This window comes from Pleurodeles waltl, chromosome 5 (assembly GCF_031143425.1).
Source record: "Pleurodeles waltl isolate 20211129_DDA chromosome 5, aPleWal1.hap1.20221129, whole genome shotgun sequence".
Classification (NCBI taxonomy): Eukaryota; Metazoa; Chordata; class Amphibia; order Caudata; family Salamandridae; genus Pleurodeles; species Pleurodeles waltl.
The window spans coordinates 608,645,872-608,664,515 of NC_090444.1; the positions used below are offsets into that span (position 1 = coordinate 608,645,872).

The window sequence follows — 18,644 nt, forward strand, 5'->3', positions numbered from 1 at the left end:
AGGCAAAATGCTGGTGGAGATGGGGTATACAAGTTTGTACTGAAGGAATTTTTGGGTCTGGAGTTTTGGATTAAAAATGTAATCAACATCAGTGGCAGTCAGGGAGGGAGCCCATTGAATTCAACGTGCATGTAATGCTTTTGCGTTCGGGACACTTGCTTTTGTGCCAGCCTCAAGGTTAACGAAAATAATGCTTTTCACTTGGGCTAGTGGTCTCTCCCTTATGACAGCCATTTAGACAGCAGTCAGTATTTTTTCTGTTGGTGCAAAATTCTGTTCAGTGTTGGAGTACAAGTTTGATTTGTATGCTGTGGGTACAGTGTTTCCTTCATTGAATGTGACATATGTGAACCCAATGGCACAAGGGATGAGCCCGATTACCAAATTTGTTTTGTTGTCAAGTGTGTGCAAATGTTTTGCATCAAGCATGTCGATCTGTAATGCTATGAGAATTTGTGTGAGTTGGGACATCCAATGTTTGCTTGAGAAGTCTGGACGGATTAAATCAGAGGTTTTATGCATTGTGAAAATTCTGGAATATAAGTTCTACCAAAGTAAAAGAAACTAAGCAATGATTGAGGTTACTAATGCTATTTTGAGGTTGTAATTGTGCACATTTCTCTAGGAAATGTGGTGCCACATTCTTTCCTTCATTTGATAATTCATGTCCTATGAATAGGACACTAAGAAAAGCAATTTTATTTTTGTTTTCCTGAAATTGGATTTGTAGCCCTGTGTGGCGAATCCTAAAACAATGTGATCCACACTGGCTAAATGTATGTCGAGATTATAACCTGTCAGATGGATTTTATCGTTATGAGACAACGCCTCAGGATCAATATCATGTACTGTTGATGCCACAAGGGCTGAGAACAATCCAGGACCGTTCTTGTACCCTCAAGGGAGTCTACAAAATCTTCTTTGAGAGCCAAGCACAGAGAAGGCGCTTAAATCCCTGCTTTCAGGTGGTAGATTTTGGCAGAAATAATAATTGGAAATATCCAAGGTTGTTTTATATTTTTGGCGCATTATGTTGTTGATAAGTGCTGTACCATGTGAATTTTACATTGCAAATGCGCATGTCACTGGATAAGTGTCTGTAAACTAGAACTATTCTGTATGAACGATCCAACTTAACTATAGGAAACAAAGGGTTATTCATAGCAGAGACACAGGGTTCAATTTCTCCCTGGTACTCATGCTGTGAGAGAATTTCTCTCACTGGTGTTTAGCCTCATGTTTAATGGGATTTGAGGTTAGGTCTGTGGAGTGGTTCCTATTGGTATAACATGGTAAGGGGAATCCCTTTCTCACCCCCCATGTTTGCGGTACAGCACTGGAGCTTGCACCAATGCCAAATCTGCGACGTAAGCTTTTTTTTACGGTGCCTCAAACAAGGACTGAGAAAGAAGGCAAAATTAACTTATTCCATTTGTGGGACAGTACAGACAAATTCAGGTGGCCAATCATTTCTACCACTAGTATGTCTTAACCCCACTAAATAAGTTTAATGGTGCACTCCATGTCCCCCTCAATTTGAATTCTTATTTTGTAAACTCTGTTGGGTGGGAAGATGCGCATGTCTGCAGTTTCAACTTCAAGGAAGTTGTTTGTTGGTGTCACATCCAGAAGTTCTAGAAAGCTCTGGTGAACTACTGTGACCTCTGCTGCACTGTCTAGCAAAGTCACTGTCCATGTCCTGTTCTCCAGTAATTTTCTCAATACGTGTATAATGTTTAGCCAAAATAGCTACAACCTTTTTCTTTTTGAAATTGGGTTTTTCATGGACGTTTCTCTTCCTTTTTAACCAAAATCTCAGAAGAAAGTTGTGACTCCTTTCTCAGCTTCACATACTCGTTTCGGTGATCGGACCAACCTCCTCTCTCACCACTGAAAGGAAAGTAATGGGCGAGTATCAGTATACTGATATCTATCAGGAGTTTTTAAAGTTTCTCTATTTCTAAAGTGGTAACAGTTTTCTGAGGTCTAGCGCAAAAACCACTGGACCGATTTGCTCAGGAACACTGCACCCTGTCGCTGGTGTAGGTAACCAGTAATCACAGCTTGCATAGGAGCGCTAATTTAATGATTTTCATGACACCGACTATCTAACAGTTTAAACCTATTCATTAAATCTGGCAGCATGAACATCATGTCATGTCCAAAGTGTAGAATGCTACGCATGAAATATGTGTGTTTTGGCTTCAGTTTATTGTGTACTTATTTTTAGGTCACCTTTATTCTTTCGAATGTGACATAGACAACAGAGCGATATCAGTAAAAATAAGTTCATAATATGAACACTTACACTACTATTAATAAAAGCAACAATTACAATTATCATTATTATTATTATTATTACTAGTACTACTATATTTTCATGTAGTGTTTCATACCAGTTTCAAAGAGCTGTAGCAAGTGGATTCACTGTTATCCACCTTATTACTTGGTATGATGCTGGGCCACTAGAATTATATGGCAGAGAGGACCAGTAATGCAAGTCCAGTTATGCATTTACAACGCTAATAGCTCTAACATGAGCAAATGTGAGACCTATTGCATTACAAATGCTTGTTGTTATTTGGTGTAAATCAGTTCAGTTGTTTTTGAGAAATTTAGGGAAATCAAAATTTGTATATCTAGGGATGATAAAGATATGTGCCCTTCCCAATCTTGTGCTGAGATCTGATTGGCTGGCAACACTTCAAACAGGAAGTATTGGCAGCCATCTTGGTACTCTGCTTGAGCCGAGTCCCAGAAAAAATGAATAAAGAATACAAAAGGGATCAGTGTATCAACACCCTTAGCTCTGGTTCTGGGCTCCCAAAGGGACACCCCACTGGGCTAAAAAAGTATTTTCTTAAAAACATTTTATAGCGATGGAGTTGCTTGTTTTAAAGAAATCTCCCATGTGGGCCAGGTCCTGGGATATAATGAATTATGAGCGGGGGCACCACCCCCCAGGGCAAAAATGCTTATCAAATGTGGGGGAGGCCATCTGGCCTCCCTCACAACCCCACGGACCACCACGTTCCCGGGGCTACAATGAATTATGAGCGGGGAGGCTAACTCCCCAGGCACATACTAAATAATGTAAAGACCTTGTAACTTTGTCTTTTAAAGTGAATTATATATGTAAAAGGACACTTACCCAGTGTACATATGTTCATGGCATGTAGTGCTGCAGATTCGCATGCTATGCATATCCCTTCGGACATCTAGTGTTGGGCTCGGAGTGTTACAAATTGTTTTTCTTTGAAGAAGTCTTTTCAGAGTCATGGGATCGAGTGACTCCTCCTCTCGGTTCGATTGCGCATGGGCATCGACTCCATTGTTAGATTGTTTTCCCGCAGAGGGTGAAGAAATGAGTGATAGAGTATAGAAATATAAAGAGATGTCCATGAAAATGTATATACATATGTACAAATGTTAGAAACTTAAACGACTACAGGCTTGAGGGTGCATGTAAATCTGCAGCACTACATGCCACGAACAGATGTACACTGGGTAAGTGACATTTTCCGTTTGATGGCATGTGTAGCTGCAGATACACATGCTATGCTTAGACTACAAAGCAGTTAGTTCTCCCAAAAAGCGGTCGCTAGCCTGTAGGAGTTGAAGTTGTTTGGAATAAAGTCCTTAAGACAGCTTGGCCTACAGTGGCTTGTTGCTGTGAGAACACATCAACACAGTAGTGTTTTGTAAATGTATAAGGGGTTGACCATGTAGCTGCTTTGCATTTATCAACCATTGGTATGTTTCATAAAAAAAAGCCAATGTTGCACTTTCTTTCTTGTAGAATGTGCTTTAGGAGTGATCAAAAGTTGACTCTTTGCTTTGATATTACATGTTTGTATACATCTAACAATCCATCTTGCTAAACCTTGTTTTGATATAGGATTGTCTGTATGTGGTTGTTGGAAAGGAACAAAAAGTTGCTTTGTTTTCCTAAAATCTTTAGTTCTGTCTATGTAGTACAAAAGAGCTCTTTTGAGATCTAATGTATGAAGAGCTCTTTCTGCCACAGAATCTGGCTGTGGAAAAAAGACTGGCAATTCCACAGTTTGACTGATGTGAAAAGGAGATACTACTTTTGGTAGAAATTTTGGATTTGTTCTTAGTACAATATTATGTTTGTGTACTTGAAAAAAAGGTTCTTCAAGAGTGTACACTTATATTTCACTAACTCTTCTTAAAGAAGTAATAGCCACAAGGAAGGCGACCTTCCATGTTAAAAATTGAATTCGGCGCATGGGTTCAAAAGGTGGTCCCATGAGTCTGGTAAGTACAATATTTAAATTCCATGACGGAACAGGTGGTGTTCTGGGTGGACTGATGCGTTTTAATCCTTCCATGAAGGCTTTAATAACAGGAACTCTGAAAAGAGAAGTATGTTGAATAGTTTATAAGTATGCAGATATTTCAGTAAGGTGTATCTTAATGGATGAAAAAGCCAAAGGTGATTTCTTTAAATGAAGCAAATAGCATACAATATCGTGTATAGATGCTGTAAGTGGATCTATGGTTTTAGATTGACAATAGTAGACATATCTTTTCCACTTGCTCGCGTAGCACTGTCTAGTAGGTTTTCGTGCTTGTTTAATTACTTCCATACACTGTGATAGAAGATTTAAATTACCAAATTCTATGACTTCAGGAGCCAAATCGCTAGATTGAGAGCATTGGGGTTTGGATGCCAGATTAGACCTTTGTTTTGTGTTAACAAATCTGGTCTGTTTGGGAGTTTGGAGTGAGGTACTACAGATAGGTCTAATAGTGTTGTGTACCAAGGCTGGGGTGCCCATGTTGGTGCTATGAGGATCATGTTGAGTGATGTTTGATGTAATTCGTTTGATGAAATGGAAGGAGTGGGAGAGGGGGGAAAGCGTAAGCAAATATCCCTGACCAATTGATCAATAGAGCATTGCCCTTGGATAGGGGATGTGGGTGTCTATATGCGAAGTTTTGGCATTTTGCGTTTTCGCTTGTTGCAAATAGATCTAGGTCTGGTGTTCCCCACCTTTGAAAGTACTTTTGAAGTACTTGGGAGTGAATCTCCAATTCGGGTGTTTGTTGGTGATTTCTGCTGAGATCTGCCAACTGATTGTCTATTTCCGGAATGTATTGTGCTAGTAGATCAATTTGATTATGAATTGCCCATTTCCAAATTGTTTGGGATAGAAGGGACAGCTGAGATTAATGTGTTCCTCCCTGTTTGTTGAAATAATACATGGTTGTCATGTTGTCTGTTTTTATGAGAACATCCTTATATTTGAGAAGAGGTTGAAATGCTTTTAGGGCAAGGAACACAGCTATTAATTCTAAGTGGTTTATGTGTAGCTATTTCTGTTTGACATCCTATTGACCTTGAATGGTTTGATTGCTTATGTGAGCTCCCCAACCGATCATTGATGCACCTGTTGTAATTATGGTCTTAGGCACAGGGTCTTGAAACGACCGCCCTTTTATTAAATTGCTGCGGTTCGACCATTGATGGGACATATGTGTCTGGTGGTCCATCAACACTAGATCTTGAAGTTGACCGTGTGCTTGTGACCATTGTTGTGCAAGGCACTGTTGTAAGGGCCTCATGTTTAATCTTGCATGTGGGACTATTGCTGTGCAATATGCCATCATTCCTAGAATCTTCATGATAAATCTTACAGTGTATTGTTGATTTGGCTGTATGAGTGGTATTACATTTTGAAAAGCTTGTATCCTTTGTATATTTGGATACGCTAGAGCTAGTTGAGTATTTAGGATAGCACCTAGATACGGTTGTACTTGTGCTAGTTGAAGGCGTGACTTTTGGTAGTTTATAGAAAACCCTAGTGTGTGCAGAGTTTCTATCACATAACAAGTATGTTTTTGGCATTGTGTAAGATTGCTTGATTTTGTTAGACAATCGTCTAGATATGGAAAGACATGGATGTGTTGTCTTCTTAAGATTGCCGCTACTACTGCTAGACACCTAGTGAACACCCTTGAAGCTGTTGTTATGCCAAATGGCAACACTTTGAACTGGTAGTGTTTTCCTGCTATGACAAACCTGAGGTATTTTCTGTGAGCTGGGTGGATGGGTATGTGGAAATACGCATCCTTGAGGTATAGAGCAGTCACAAAATCTTGATTTTGCAGTTGTGGAATAACATCTTGCAGAGTTACCGTGTGAAAAAGCTCTGACAAGATGTATAGATGGAGGGGCCTGAGGTCTAATATAGGACTGAGGGTGCCATCTTTTTGGGGAATTAGGAAGTATAGTGAGTATACTCCTGTTCCTTGTTGGGACTGTGGAACTAATTCTATTGCTTGTTTGAACAGTAGAGATTGTACCTCTTTTTTTAAACAGAACTGTATGTTCAGGGGACAACTTAGGATATCTTGGTGGAATGTTTGGAGGGGCGGTTATCAACTCTAGGCAATAGCTACTGTGGATAATTGATAATACCCAGTTGTCTGTGGTGATATTTTGCCAATGCGAGTGGAACTGCTGTAGTCTTCTCCCCACAGGAGATGTGTGGAGTGGAAGGGGGGGAAGGAAGTCACTGTTTAGGTTGTGTTGTTTGTTAAGAGGTTCGGAATTTACCTCTATTTCTAAAGTATTGACCTCCATATGATCCTCTAATCCCACCTCGTTGATACTGGGTTTGTTGTGGTTGCTTTGTTTGGGAGGTGGAAGCCTCTGAGGATTGTGGTTTAAAACCTCCTCGAAACTGTGGCCTGCGAAATTAACCTCTGTATGGGGTGGTGTACAAAGCACCCACTGCTTTCACAGTAACTAAGTCCTTTCTCAGTTTTTCAATAGTGGTGTCCACTTCTTGGCAAAGAGGTGGTTTAAAACCAGAGGAGCGCAACCATGCATGTCTTCTGATTGTGATGGCAGTGTTTACGCTCCTTCCAGCTGTATCAGCAGCATCAAGGGTAGATTTTATTTGATTATTACTAATTGCTTGCCCTTCTTCTACTACTTGCGGTGCCCTCTTCTGGTGCTCTTTTGGGAGATGCTATATAATATCCTGCATCTCATCCCAATGGGCCCTATCGTAGCGGGCTAGAAGTGCCTGAGAATTTGCAATTCTCCACAGATCTGATGCCTGTGTAGCAACTCTTTTGCCTGCTGCGTCACATTTTCTGCTCTCCTTATCAGGAGGAGGTGCATCTCCTGAAGACTGGCTATTTGCCCTCTTTCTTGCTGCACTGACCACCACTGAATCTGGAGGGACCTGGTGAGTAGTGTAATCTGGGTCAGAGGGTGCAGGCTTATACTTTTTAATCAATTCTAGGTGTGATAATCCTAGCTTTTACAGGCTCGATAAAAATTTGGTCTGTGTGTTTTACCATGCCTGTTAACACTGGGAGACACTGGTACTTGGAATGTGTAGAAGATATTGTATTAAATGAGAACTCTTCTTCCAATGGCTCTGAATGCATGGTTACCCCCTTGATAAGCCTCTGCCCTGGATATGACTTGGTGGTATCTTCTGGTAAAGATGGTTTTGATGGGTCAGTATCTGGGTCATGATCTGGGATGTGATCAGGGCCATAAAGATCCCATGGGTCTGCCGTATCTCCCTGTGAATCTAATGAATGTGTTGAAGAAGGCATTGGTGGTGGGCTGGTGTGAGATGAGACAGATAATTGTGGAGAATGAGGAGGAGAAGTATGAAGAGGTATTGGCTTCTCCTTTTGTTATTGCACCTTTGCTGGTGGCTGTACAGAGTCCAGTTCCTCTTGGAAAGCCAGCTTTCTTTTTTGTTTTTAAAGGAGGTGCAGTGACAATTCTTCCTGTCTCTTTATGGATGTGTAATCTGGATTGTCTCTCATCCATAATTTGCAAAACGGGCTGAATTTTAGGCTCTTCCTCAGAGGTTTTATGGGTTTCTTTAGATTTTTTTGAAAGTCCGCGTTTCTCTGTATATGAGGATTTTTTTGGCTTCGAAGTTTGTTGTTTTTCAGTCCCGAAAAGGTAGTGGAAGGTCTCAGCTCCGAAGCCGACTGCCAAATTTTCGACTCCGAAGAATGGGCTTTTTTTTTTTTACTGGAGTCAGAAATGGAGCCTTTGACAGATTTACTCGACTCTGAAGTAGACGGAGGAGTGGCCTTTTTCGGCACCGACCCCAAAGGGCGGTCGTGACAGTCTTCTTTCGGGCCTAACCATGGCCTTCCAGCAGTGGTGTACCCAAGGCCTTTAAATGTCTTTTGTGCAGGGGTGTAGGGGCAGACGTACCCACATACTGTCCAGCTGTGATGGGTGTGTCGTCCTCCGATTCCTGTTCGGAGTCTGTGTCTCGGATGGAGACTGCTGTCTGTGCCTGCTCTTCTTCAGCAACATCGAGATGTTTACTGATTTCAACGCCATTTCGAGTCTTCTAGCTCTGCAATCTCTGAGAGTCTTCTCTGAATGAAATGATGGACAGGCCTCACAATTTTCTTCCCGATGGTCTGGAGAAAGGCACAAATTACAAACCAAGTGCTGGTCTGTATAGGGGTACTTCGCGTGGCACCGAGGGCAGAATCGGAATGGAGTCTGATCCATCAGGCTTTCCACACGGTAGGCCTGAATAAGCCTGAGTTGGGCGCACGCACCCCGAAGGGTGAAAAAGAAGGTTCCGAGGGTACTACCGGCTCTATGCTAAATGGAACACGCAATCAAAACAATACCGACAAATAAGAAGGTTTTCTAAGGTTTTCCAAATCGAAATCTCAGAGCAAGAGGAAACACGTCCGAACCCGACGGCGGGAAGAAAACAATTTAATAATGGAGTCAATGCCCATGCTCAATGCAACCGAGAGGAAGAGTCACTCGATCCTGTGGCACTGAAAAGACTTCTTTGAAGAAAAACATCTTGTAACACTCCGAGCCCAACACTAGATGTCGGAAGGAATATGCATAGCATGTGTATCTGCAGCAATACATGCCATCAAACACATATATATATATATATATATATATTGCACCTAAGCTGGCAGTGATCTAAGCAGCTTAAGCAGCTTTCATTAGTCCTTTTTATAGTGTCGTAGCTAGACATATTAAACTATTGAGTACAATATTGATGTATATGAGTAAAGACCACTGTCACCATCCCATCAAGTTGTGGGTAGGTTGTACTGCTCGACCACAGGGTTTGCATCACTTCAGACACTGTACAACATTGTACAACATTTACTTTGTTATAAGCCAGCTGTGTGCCCCTGACACCCAAGGATGATTGCCACTTGTGTCTAGTGAGTACAAGACTCATTTTATCAGCTGCTGCCACACACCACACCACTTTACACAATTGCTACACAAATGACTTCAGTACACCAAGAAATACATTCTGACTCTCCTACACAAAAAAAGAAACCTAAGGTTTCCCTGTCCTGTCAGCTTTAGGAAGGTCTTACCCCAAACATTTTGCCTTCACCCTTTCTATTTTTACAGATCTCTTTTTGGTTATCCTTGGGACTCTGTGCACTTTACCACTGCTACCAGTGCTATGGTGCTTGTGCGCTCTCCTTTAAACATGGTAGAATTGGTTTACACCAAATTGGCTTATTTAGTTTACTTTTATGTCCCTAGTAAAGTGGTACTACACGTACCCAGGGCCTGTAAATTACCAGCTACTAGTGGTCCTGCGGCATTTATTGTGCCACCCCCGTAAGTAGCCCAGCAAACATGTATTAAGCCTGCCACTGCAGCCTGTGTGAACGGTTTTAAACTGTCATTTTGACCTGCTAAAAATAAACCCGTACCTAGGTCTAAATCTTCCTTTTTAATACATATAGGTCACCCCTACGGTAGGCCCTGAACAGCCCAGAGGGCAGGATGCACTGTATTCAAAAGGCTGGAGCTGAACATATACTTTTAAGTTTTTCATGTCCTGGCAGTAAAAAACTACTCAATTCATTTTCACTACTGTAAGGCCTACCTTTCCCATAGGGTAACATTGGGTTTCTTTATTACATTTAATATGCAATAACTTTTAATTGGGAGCAGGTTGAGTATGGTGTCTAAAGAACTGTAACTCAAAGCCCTTTTTAATGGTAAAGTCAGATTTGAGTCACAGTTCTAAAAATGGCACTTTTAAAAAGTTAGCATTTCTTGTCCCAACCATTTGGTGCCCGCAGACTGTTCCTGGGTCACATGACTAGGTGTAGCTGGCAGCTGGCCTTTATGTATTGCGCCCAGACAATGAGACAAAGGGAAGCTAGTAGTTGGCATGATGGCCCACTCTGACTTAACAAGGGGGAGGCGGGGAACTGTCTCCTACCACACTTGCACATCACAAAGGCTCTGCCTGTGCACTGCCACAAAGGGTTTGTCACTAGACCTTTTTTGACCCAGACAAGCAGAGGCCAGGGCAGCCATGACACCCCAGAAGGGTGAATGCCTCTAGAAACTTCTCTTACTTATAAATGGGCACTCATCTACATTTTGGACCTCAGACCCTAACTCTTCAGTATTCATTTGGACCTGTGGAAGACTCAGAGGAGGAACTTCTGTGCTGCTTAACTGCAACAAGGACTGTTCCTCTGCTGCCTGCTCTGCTGCGCTGCCCAAGTTTGAAGGACTGGACCTGCATCTTGAATCGAGGACCACCAGAGTGACTCCAAAGGCTAGTTGGCTGGCCTCCTGATCATAAGCCTAAGGGACAGATCGGGCTTCCTCCACCTGGAATCTAGAACCTTGAGTCTGCCAACTATGAGTCTTGCCCTCCCAAGTGCTGCAACCCCCAGTCCTGGACCCTTCAGAAATCGGCATGAAAGTGCTCTACCAGGCAAGCTGTGGCCCCAACCAACGCATCACCTCCCAAAAGCTCTGCATTGGATCCAGTGCATAATGCGTATTCAGTGCCAGTCCTCGCACTGCAATCCCCTCATCAACGGCATCCTCAAAGCATCACAACCTTGTGCCACCTCGGAACAGCTGCTGCAAGACGCATCTGCTACACGAGCACTCACAATGCCCTGCAACTAGGATTTAAGGTACTCTTGTTCAGCAGGCCAAACTAGATCCCAGTAGCCAGCCTGCACCCCACTGCGGTCAGCCTGAACTTATTACTTGTTCCTGGCCCGGCATGACCAGATGACCACAGTAGGCACTTTTATCTTTTTGATTCTATTTGCACTTCAATCTTGAAAACCACACATCTCTGGTTCTACTGATTAGATTTTTGTTGTTTTGATCTTTATATATTACACTTTACTCAATTTTTCTAAATTAGTGTGGGATTATTATTGAGTTGTGTTTTCACTTCATTACTGTTTAAAGTGCTGCATAAATAGTTCACACTTTGCCTCTAAGTTAAGAATGACTGCTTTTGTGCCAAGCTACCAGAAGGTTAAGCACAGTCTGACTTGGGGTTTGGCTGCAACTTCACCCTAACAAAGAACTGTGGTTTCTGCTTGAGTTGGGCTCTCTCATGTATGCACATAGCACCTTGATACACATGCTCATAACTAACAAATCTGGGAACTATCATCTCATATCAGACTGTTTAAGGAACATCCAAAGCTCACTGACCCTCTAAATGAAAATCTTGCCAAAAACACCTTCTATCATCTATGAGTCCTCTGTAAAAACATCCCCTGGTTACTTTTGACTCATATAATCACCCCTGTGAAAGTAGTTGTCATCTCAATAATTGTTTATTGCAACTAAATCTGCAGATGCTTACTAGGCAAAATAATTGTCAGGCTTCAAACAACACAAAATATCGTTGTCAGCACATCCTTAACACACACGGACAAGATCACAACACCTTGATGTGCCTGCACTGGCTGCCAAACGCCTGCTCCATAAAACAAATCCTCTGCTCATCAATGTTTCGGAGGTAAAGCTTTCTCCAGACATTGCTAGTCTCTCTGGGCATCACTCCCTCTAACCATCCCCCAGAACCAGACTTCTTTAGTTCCAGGAATGTCCAGAATATAATGTATTACAATAGAGCTTTGCATTACATCACAACTGACTGCCCTAAAAGACTGAACTGCTCATACCATGTGATATGACTTGAGGAATCAGTGCTCCCAAGCTGACCTCATGGTAATCCACCAGCCTTGCATTGATCAGCACTTTGAAGCTTCTACCAGTGAGCCTTAGTGCTCTATAAATAACATAAAATGTAATGTGTAATGTTGCCTACCAGTCCCATTTGTGTGCCCCCTAAAAGTGATACTTGTATCTTAATCCACACACTACCCTCCAGTAGTAAGTCTGGTCTGTTTACCCTCGCTCCTCCATTTAAAGCCTCAACAAAAGATTCTCATTATTCAGAGAAACATAATAAAGTCCTAAAATCAAACTGTCAAACATTCATTTTACTGAAGACAACACAATATGATTTACACTCGTTAATTAACACACTATCTCACTAATTAAAAGGGACTCAGGAAAAAGGATTAAGAAGCAAGAGTCTGGTTGTTTTCTATTACCTGAGGCAAAAACATCTTTCCTGCACCAAAGAGTTCCCCAACCACCTTCATTCCGCTCATAAGCGGTCCTTCAATGATGTTTAGTGGTCGAGGATAGAGTTCATGGTTTAGTCGTGCTTCCTCTGTGTCCTCAATCACATATTTATCAATGCCCTGTTAAAAAATTAAAATCATTGGAGAAAATAAAATTAATGTTTTTTTTAAAAAATGAATCCTATTCCAGAGTCACATTCCTATTTAAGGATAGCAATGAAAATTTGTTTACAAGACATACTAAGCAGGGCATGTGGAAACAAGCCCTCATTGTAAATTCTAGTTTCACTAGGGCTTCAAAATAGGAAACAAAGATGGTCAGAAATCAGAGATACAGACTCTACACTGGAACATACTGAAGAATATGTGAACTATCTCTTGAAGTGGGTATCTCCAAAAGAGTTTAATCACTTATTTTACGCCACCATTTCTAACCAATGAAATCCTGAAAGTTATGGCTCGAGCACAGAGCTTACTGTGACTTAAAAAACTATTGATGTTACTTAAATTATATGAAGATATAAAAATATATCGAAGTAATCACCATCAGCTCCCTCAGTGGCCCATACAAGCTTCCTCTGCCACGTGCGGGTTACAGATGATAGCGGCTCTCTCTATTTTAAATCATTTTCTTTTATTTCCCAAGTCTTTCAAAAGTCTCTATCTTGAGAACATGGCAATGCACTTCGGCAGTAGCCCTCAACTGGCCATGGAAACAAACAAAGTGCAAGTGCTTTTAAAGTTGGAGCCCCACCGCTCCTAGCAATTTATTTAAAGGGGACAGACGTCATTATATGCAATCAATAACATTCAGAGAAATATTGAGGCATTTTTTCCTAGACATTTTTTCCCCTCTTTTCCTCAAATATCTGTATCAGTACTCACAGATTAATAAATCCTTTGATTAAAAAACCCTTTAACCAGATTATTGTCATGGCCATGCATTTTATCACAATTACATGTCAATGCCATCTTGAAGATACGATCACAAATAATTCAAAATATCATAATTTACAATCTGGAAACCATGTTCTCCACTATACATTTTCCAGTTCCCTTAAATTGACAAGTGCCTATTCTTCAGTGCTAATCCTTTATACTTATAAACAAGTTTTTAAAAAATATATATATATTCACTACATATAATTCCACTGAAGAAAGCCCTTAAGTTATGAGGACAAGATTGTTTATTGCTCATTTTTCTTTTATGCCTGAACTGAAAGAAATCTAGAATGTGTAGCATACAGACCCACATGTATGTGTTGCAAATCCCATTTGAGAACAGGACTGTAAGGGTACTAAATTAACTGCATGCAGAACAAGTACTGGTTTCCGATTCAAGGCTTCACATGGACAGCCTTTCAACAGAGCAGTGTGCTTTAACAATCAAATCACAGTGAGAGGGGCTCATTCGCCTAAGGCTGTTTTTCTCTCATTTTCCAATGGCAATGTGGGTTGAACTGGAAGAAAGCGTGGCAGTACTGATGAAGGAACTCATATCGCCATTGGTTACAACATATAGAACGAAATAAGTATGTAACATTCTTACCATTTACAAAATAGTTAGACCTTTTGTATAACGCTGAAGTGGTTTCTTAGTGAAGGTGATTTATTTTCCTATAGCAAACTTAATGGAGGCAATAGTGGAATGGATGGAAACGAGTGTGTTTTGATTGAAAAGCCAATTTTTCATATACGCAAATGTAAAAAGTTAATAGATAGCAGTGAATACATTCAGCAAAACCTCCAAACCACAAACAGCTAAAGAGGATTTCAATGTTCCAATTATTATCTATGGGCCCACAGATTATAAATTATGTTGTTTAATTTCACTGCAAAAAAACAATTTGTATGACGATACATCTGCTGACCTTCATGTAGCAAGTTACAATACCATCAGTGTTCCCAAAAGTGTGAACAGGTAGTCAACATTCAAAGTCACTTGTTACTTCACTGACATATTCTCCTGTCACCCTGGGTGACTGATCAGAAGGCTTTAATCATTCCCTAATAAACTGGGATAGACCCTCAAGTTCAGCCCATTACGTATACTTGTGGAGAGAGCAAACAATAGGCATATTATTTACCCCAGAGAGACAAGACTTCCCTAAATATGCAATTTATACTGAATATCTTGTTTGTACCTCCAGCTGGTAAAAAAACGGTATCTGTACTCTTAAGTATTCAGCCCCTGGGACCAAGGAACTGTCTGATGCCCCTTTAGTTTTACTATCTTGTGTTATCTTGTTGGTGCTCCTTCGTGTCCCGTCAACTGCAGATGGACATCTAAACTGCATCCGTGGTTCCAAGGAGAAGCAACCAATCAGGAGCTTGATTACCCCACCACCATGTCAATTTGTATTTTTCTGATCTGACTCCTCTGACAAACATTCTTATATCAGTGAGCTTAGACTTAATGTTTCCACTGTATGCATTGAGAATCCCTCTTTTGCAATTATGATTAAATAACATAAATCTATTTACTGGATTAAATGCGTGTTTTAACTTGCTTCCCAGTGTCCTTACAAATTAGCCACTGAAATCACCATGAATTACCTACTAACAGTTATGAGATGTGGTTATTCAATAGTGCATTTAATTTTAAACTGACAGGTGTAAGGAAACAAGAAGTAGAAGACACTAGTGAATGATAATCCATGCCCAGTAGTTTTTGAGGTAAAAAATAGGCACACTTATTCAAATAGGCTTCTTAAAGTGCAACAACTCACCTTCACAAGAGAATATTCTAATCTTTCCTCGACTGTAGCACTGCGCCATTCATCAGTTTGAATTACTTTTTTACCCCCTTTAGCTTTGGTCTGCAACAGAGAAAATTGGTTGATAAAGTGGTAACTCATATAATAACTGTTTGTTAATAGTGAGAACATTTCTCTCAAGCACCTTGTCCTTTCACAAAAAGACAAGATATAATTGCAGCAATTGAAAAAATGTACATAAACACTGCCATGTATGAAAAATACATGGCAACAACTTCTCCGGGTATTTTGCATTGCTCTAGATTCCATGCAAAAACAATGACATCATTAAGGGATAATGCACAACACAGGCTCAGTAAAAGCAAATTAAAGATGAGCAGCTCATACAAACAAAGTTTGGAAAAATATTGACCCCTCAAAATTCAGTGTACAATTGGATAATCAGTCATGGTATATAAACTCAAAGTAAGAATGAATCTCATTCCTCTTTTTATTTTTAAATTCCGCTGGTTATAAACAAATGTTCTTCCTGTGCTATTGGTGATACAAACTTTTATCAACCTCGGTAAATGGAATGAGATTAACACCAATTACGCTTGGCTCCTTCTAAACAAGAAATACAAAAGATTAATAGGAGAAACAAAAGCAGAATATTATATAAAGAAACCCACAAATGCATTGCATGTATCAAAAGCTATTTTCTCAACAATCAAAGAATGAAGGCAACCTCAGGTCAAGATATGGAAAATAACTGAGAGGTCAAATATAATGAATTTTCAGACTTTGTTGAATGGAAAATAGTAGACATATATGCATACTTACTTTACAACCCGGTCCATACCCCAGAGCAGAACAGTTTAGTTATTGTGGAAAAAAACAGAATGTACAGAATTGTCTCTACTGAATAACAAGGACTGTATGGGCTTGCTAAAGAGGAGTAAGTTATCGGGCTCGTAACCAGATGTTGTTCCTGTCAAGTTACATAAAACGTTACTGGCAAGTTCATATCATCATAGTCATATTATGATAAATTCACTGTTGAAGACTGGCTGTGTTCCTGCCAAATTAAAAAAAGGCTTATATTCGACCATTATTACAACTCTGTATTAGACCAGGGCTATGTCAACAACTACGGATGGGAATCTCAATGTTGGTTCATGGCCCAACTACTTGAACGGGTGACGTTTATAACCGATTACCGCCTTGATAGAATCTCATGAGTGTTACATTCAATGCAGGCAGGTTTCTGTACCAGCTGCAGCACAGAATGTGTAGTAACAGTAGTGTTAGATGACTTTGCATTTATGGCTACAAAGATGGTCCGGCAGCACGGAACAGGTGAGATCTGTCTGTGGCCTTTGATACCACTGGCAATCAGGAGTTGTTGGACCACCTGGAGGGCTGTGGTATCAGGGCTGCATTCCATTTATGATTACAAAGTTTTGACTAAGCGGTCCACTCAGGTTACTAGGGTCCCTTCACATTTAATTTTAACTTGTATATGTTTCCACTGACCTAAAGATACAATCACATGGCTGGACTAATCTTATGTATGCTGATGATACACAGATTCTTTTTGTGGTTGAGGAGGAACCCTGTGTAAGGGCGGAAAATCTGTGCAACTGTATGGCAAATATCCATCAGTGGATGGCCAGCAGCCATCTAATGTTGAATGGTGGAAAGAGATTCTGGCCTGCTTCCATCCTACATTAGTCTGAAACAATAACTTTTGGCCAATCTCACTTGGGCAAAAACCTAGTCCATTCCAACTTGTGAAGAATTTAGGTGTGACATTTGGCACAATATTTAACTTTAACATGGAAAGGCAAATAAAGTCTGTAACGAAGAACTGTCTTTATCAATTATGAATTCTCTGGTGCATAAAGAATCTGTTTACGCCTCCACAAAGAATCATTATTATGAACACATTCATTTTGACAAGTCTAGATTATTGTAAAGCTTTGTATCTGGATCTTCCAGCTAAACTGAAACAGACTCCATCTCATTCAGAACGCAGCAGCTAGACCTATCTTTGACATGATGACATTTAAGTCCAAATCACAAGCTCTGGGAAAATTGCATTGGCTTCTAGTTGTTCAAAGAATTAGATTTAAATCACGCTGCCTAGTCCATAAATCACTTTAAGATCACAGTAGAAATCCACTTGTAAAAACGTTCCATCTTTAAAGACATGACTGTAGTCTGAGGTCCGATGAAGCATGTCTTTTCAAATTTCCAAAATTCCAATGTGTCACTCAAGGTGGGAGAGCTTTCTCCATGGAAGTGGATAGACTGTGGAACAGTATGTTTCTGAATTTGGGAAAGGAAACATCTCTCCGCAGGTTTTGAAAACAACGAAAGACATGGCCATATCCCGGTGCTTAATGGCCCAGGCCATTGTTGTTCACCATTTTATTTCTGTTGACGAATGACATTCATAAACTTTAGTGTCTACATACCCTTGTGTGACAGCTCACGCTTAAAAAATAGCAAATATAAATTGTGCAGGGTTATTCAACTTATGTCCTTAGCACCATGATCGAAGCCCAATGAAAACCAGCTAGGGGAATATTTCCATCTGGTAAAACCTGGGGCAAAGGGTCCATCTTTTGGATCTATTGACGTGGTATTTTTATATAAAATTCTTGATCATAAGGGTTCTGAAAGATGGGCGTACGTACTGAATTGTGATATGGCAATTTCGATAGAACATACATAAAAAATAAAAAAATGATAGGGAATATATCTGGCACTATTTTCATTTGATACTTGTACTGTAGTGACAAATCGCTTCACTACACCACCACTATGGCCGTCGATACTGCTTGGTTTCTGTTCTAGTTTACGAATTGGAACAGTTATTGAGAGGAGGACATGCTGCACGGGACTGATTGCCTCTTCCTCTCATTGACTCTCAAATCAGCAGCAAGTACACTGAAATCTATAGTGATCTAACTCAATTAAACCACAAGTTTATTCTGCACTAGCAGACATTACACTGCATCAAATATTGGTAAGTGCATCAGTATCCTCAAATAAAACTGCAGAGCACAATAGGTCAATATTAGTGCCATCAGCACTAATTGCATGGGTATTTTCCACTGTGAAGGATGTGCGTATTTCGTAATGGTACGGGCCGTACACACTTCTTATGTGTACAGCCCTTGCTGCACCTAGAGAGTGTTCTCTACATGGTGGACATGGTTGTTCGGATGTTGTTATTCTGTTGTCAGAGTCACACCATGTCCTCACCTGCTAAGATTGTAAGGAGACATAACACAGTTAGATGGTATAGAAATAACAACTTAGATCCCTTAGAACTGCCCTTTATTATAAGCGTTTTGCAGAATTCACAATCTGGTAAGAGGACTGGCGATAGAGGTAGCCCCTTGTGAACTATCATGCTCCATTATGACTAAAGGTCTAATCACTCATTTGTGAGACAGTTATGGGTAATATAAATTAGCTCAGTTGGCC

General features: G+C 40.5%; 1 protein-coding gene across 1 annotated transcript in view; it reads right to left on the reverse strand.

Moving 5' to 3' along the window:
* MTR (5-methyltetrahydrofolate-homocysteine methyltransferase) overlaps nt 1-18,644 on the reverse strand; it is a 484,998-nt gene that overhangs the window by 216,907 nt on the left and 249,447 nt on the right. The window contains exons 19-20 of the mRNA XM_069234453.1: nt 15,180-15,269; nt 12,418-12,570 (exon numbers count right to left, since the gene is read on the reverse strand). Coding sequence (XP_069090554.1) covers nt 12,418-12,570; nt 15,180-15,269 — 243 coding nt within the window. The remainder of the gene's footprint in view (nt 1-12,417; nt 12,571-15,179; nt 15,270-18,644) is intronic.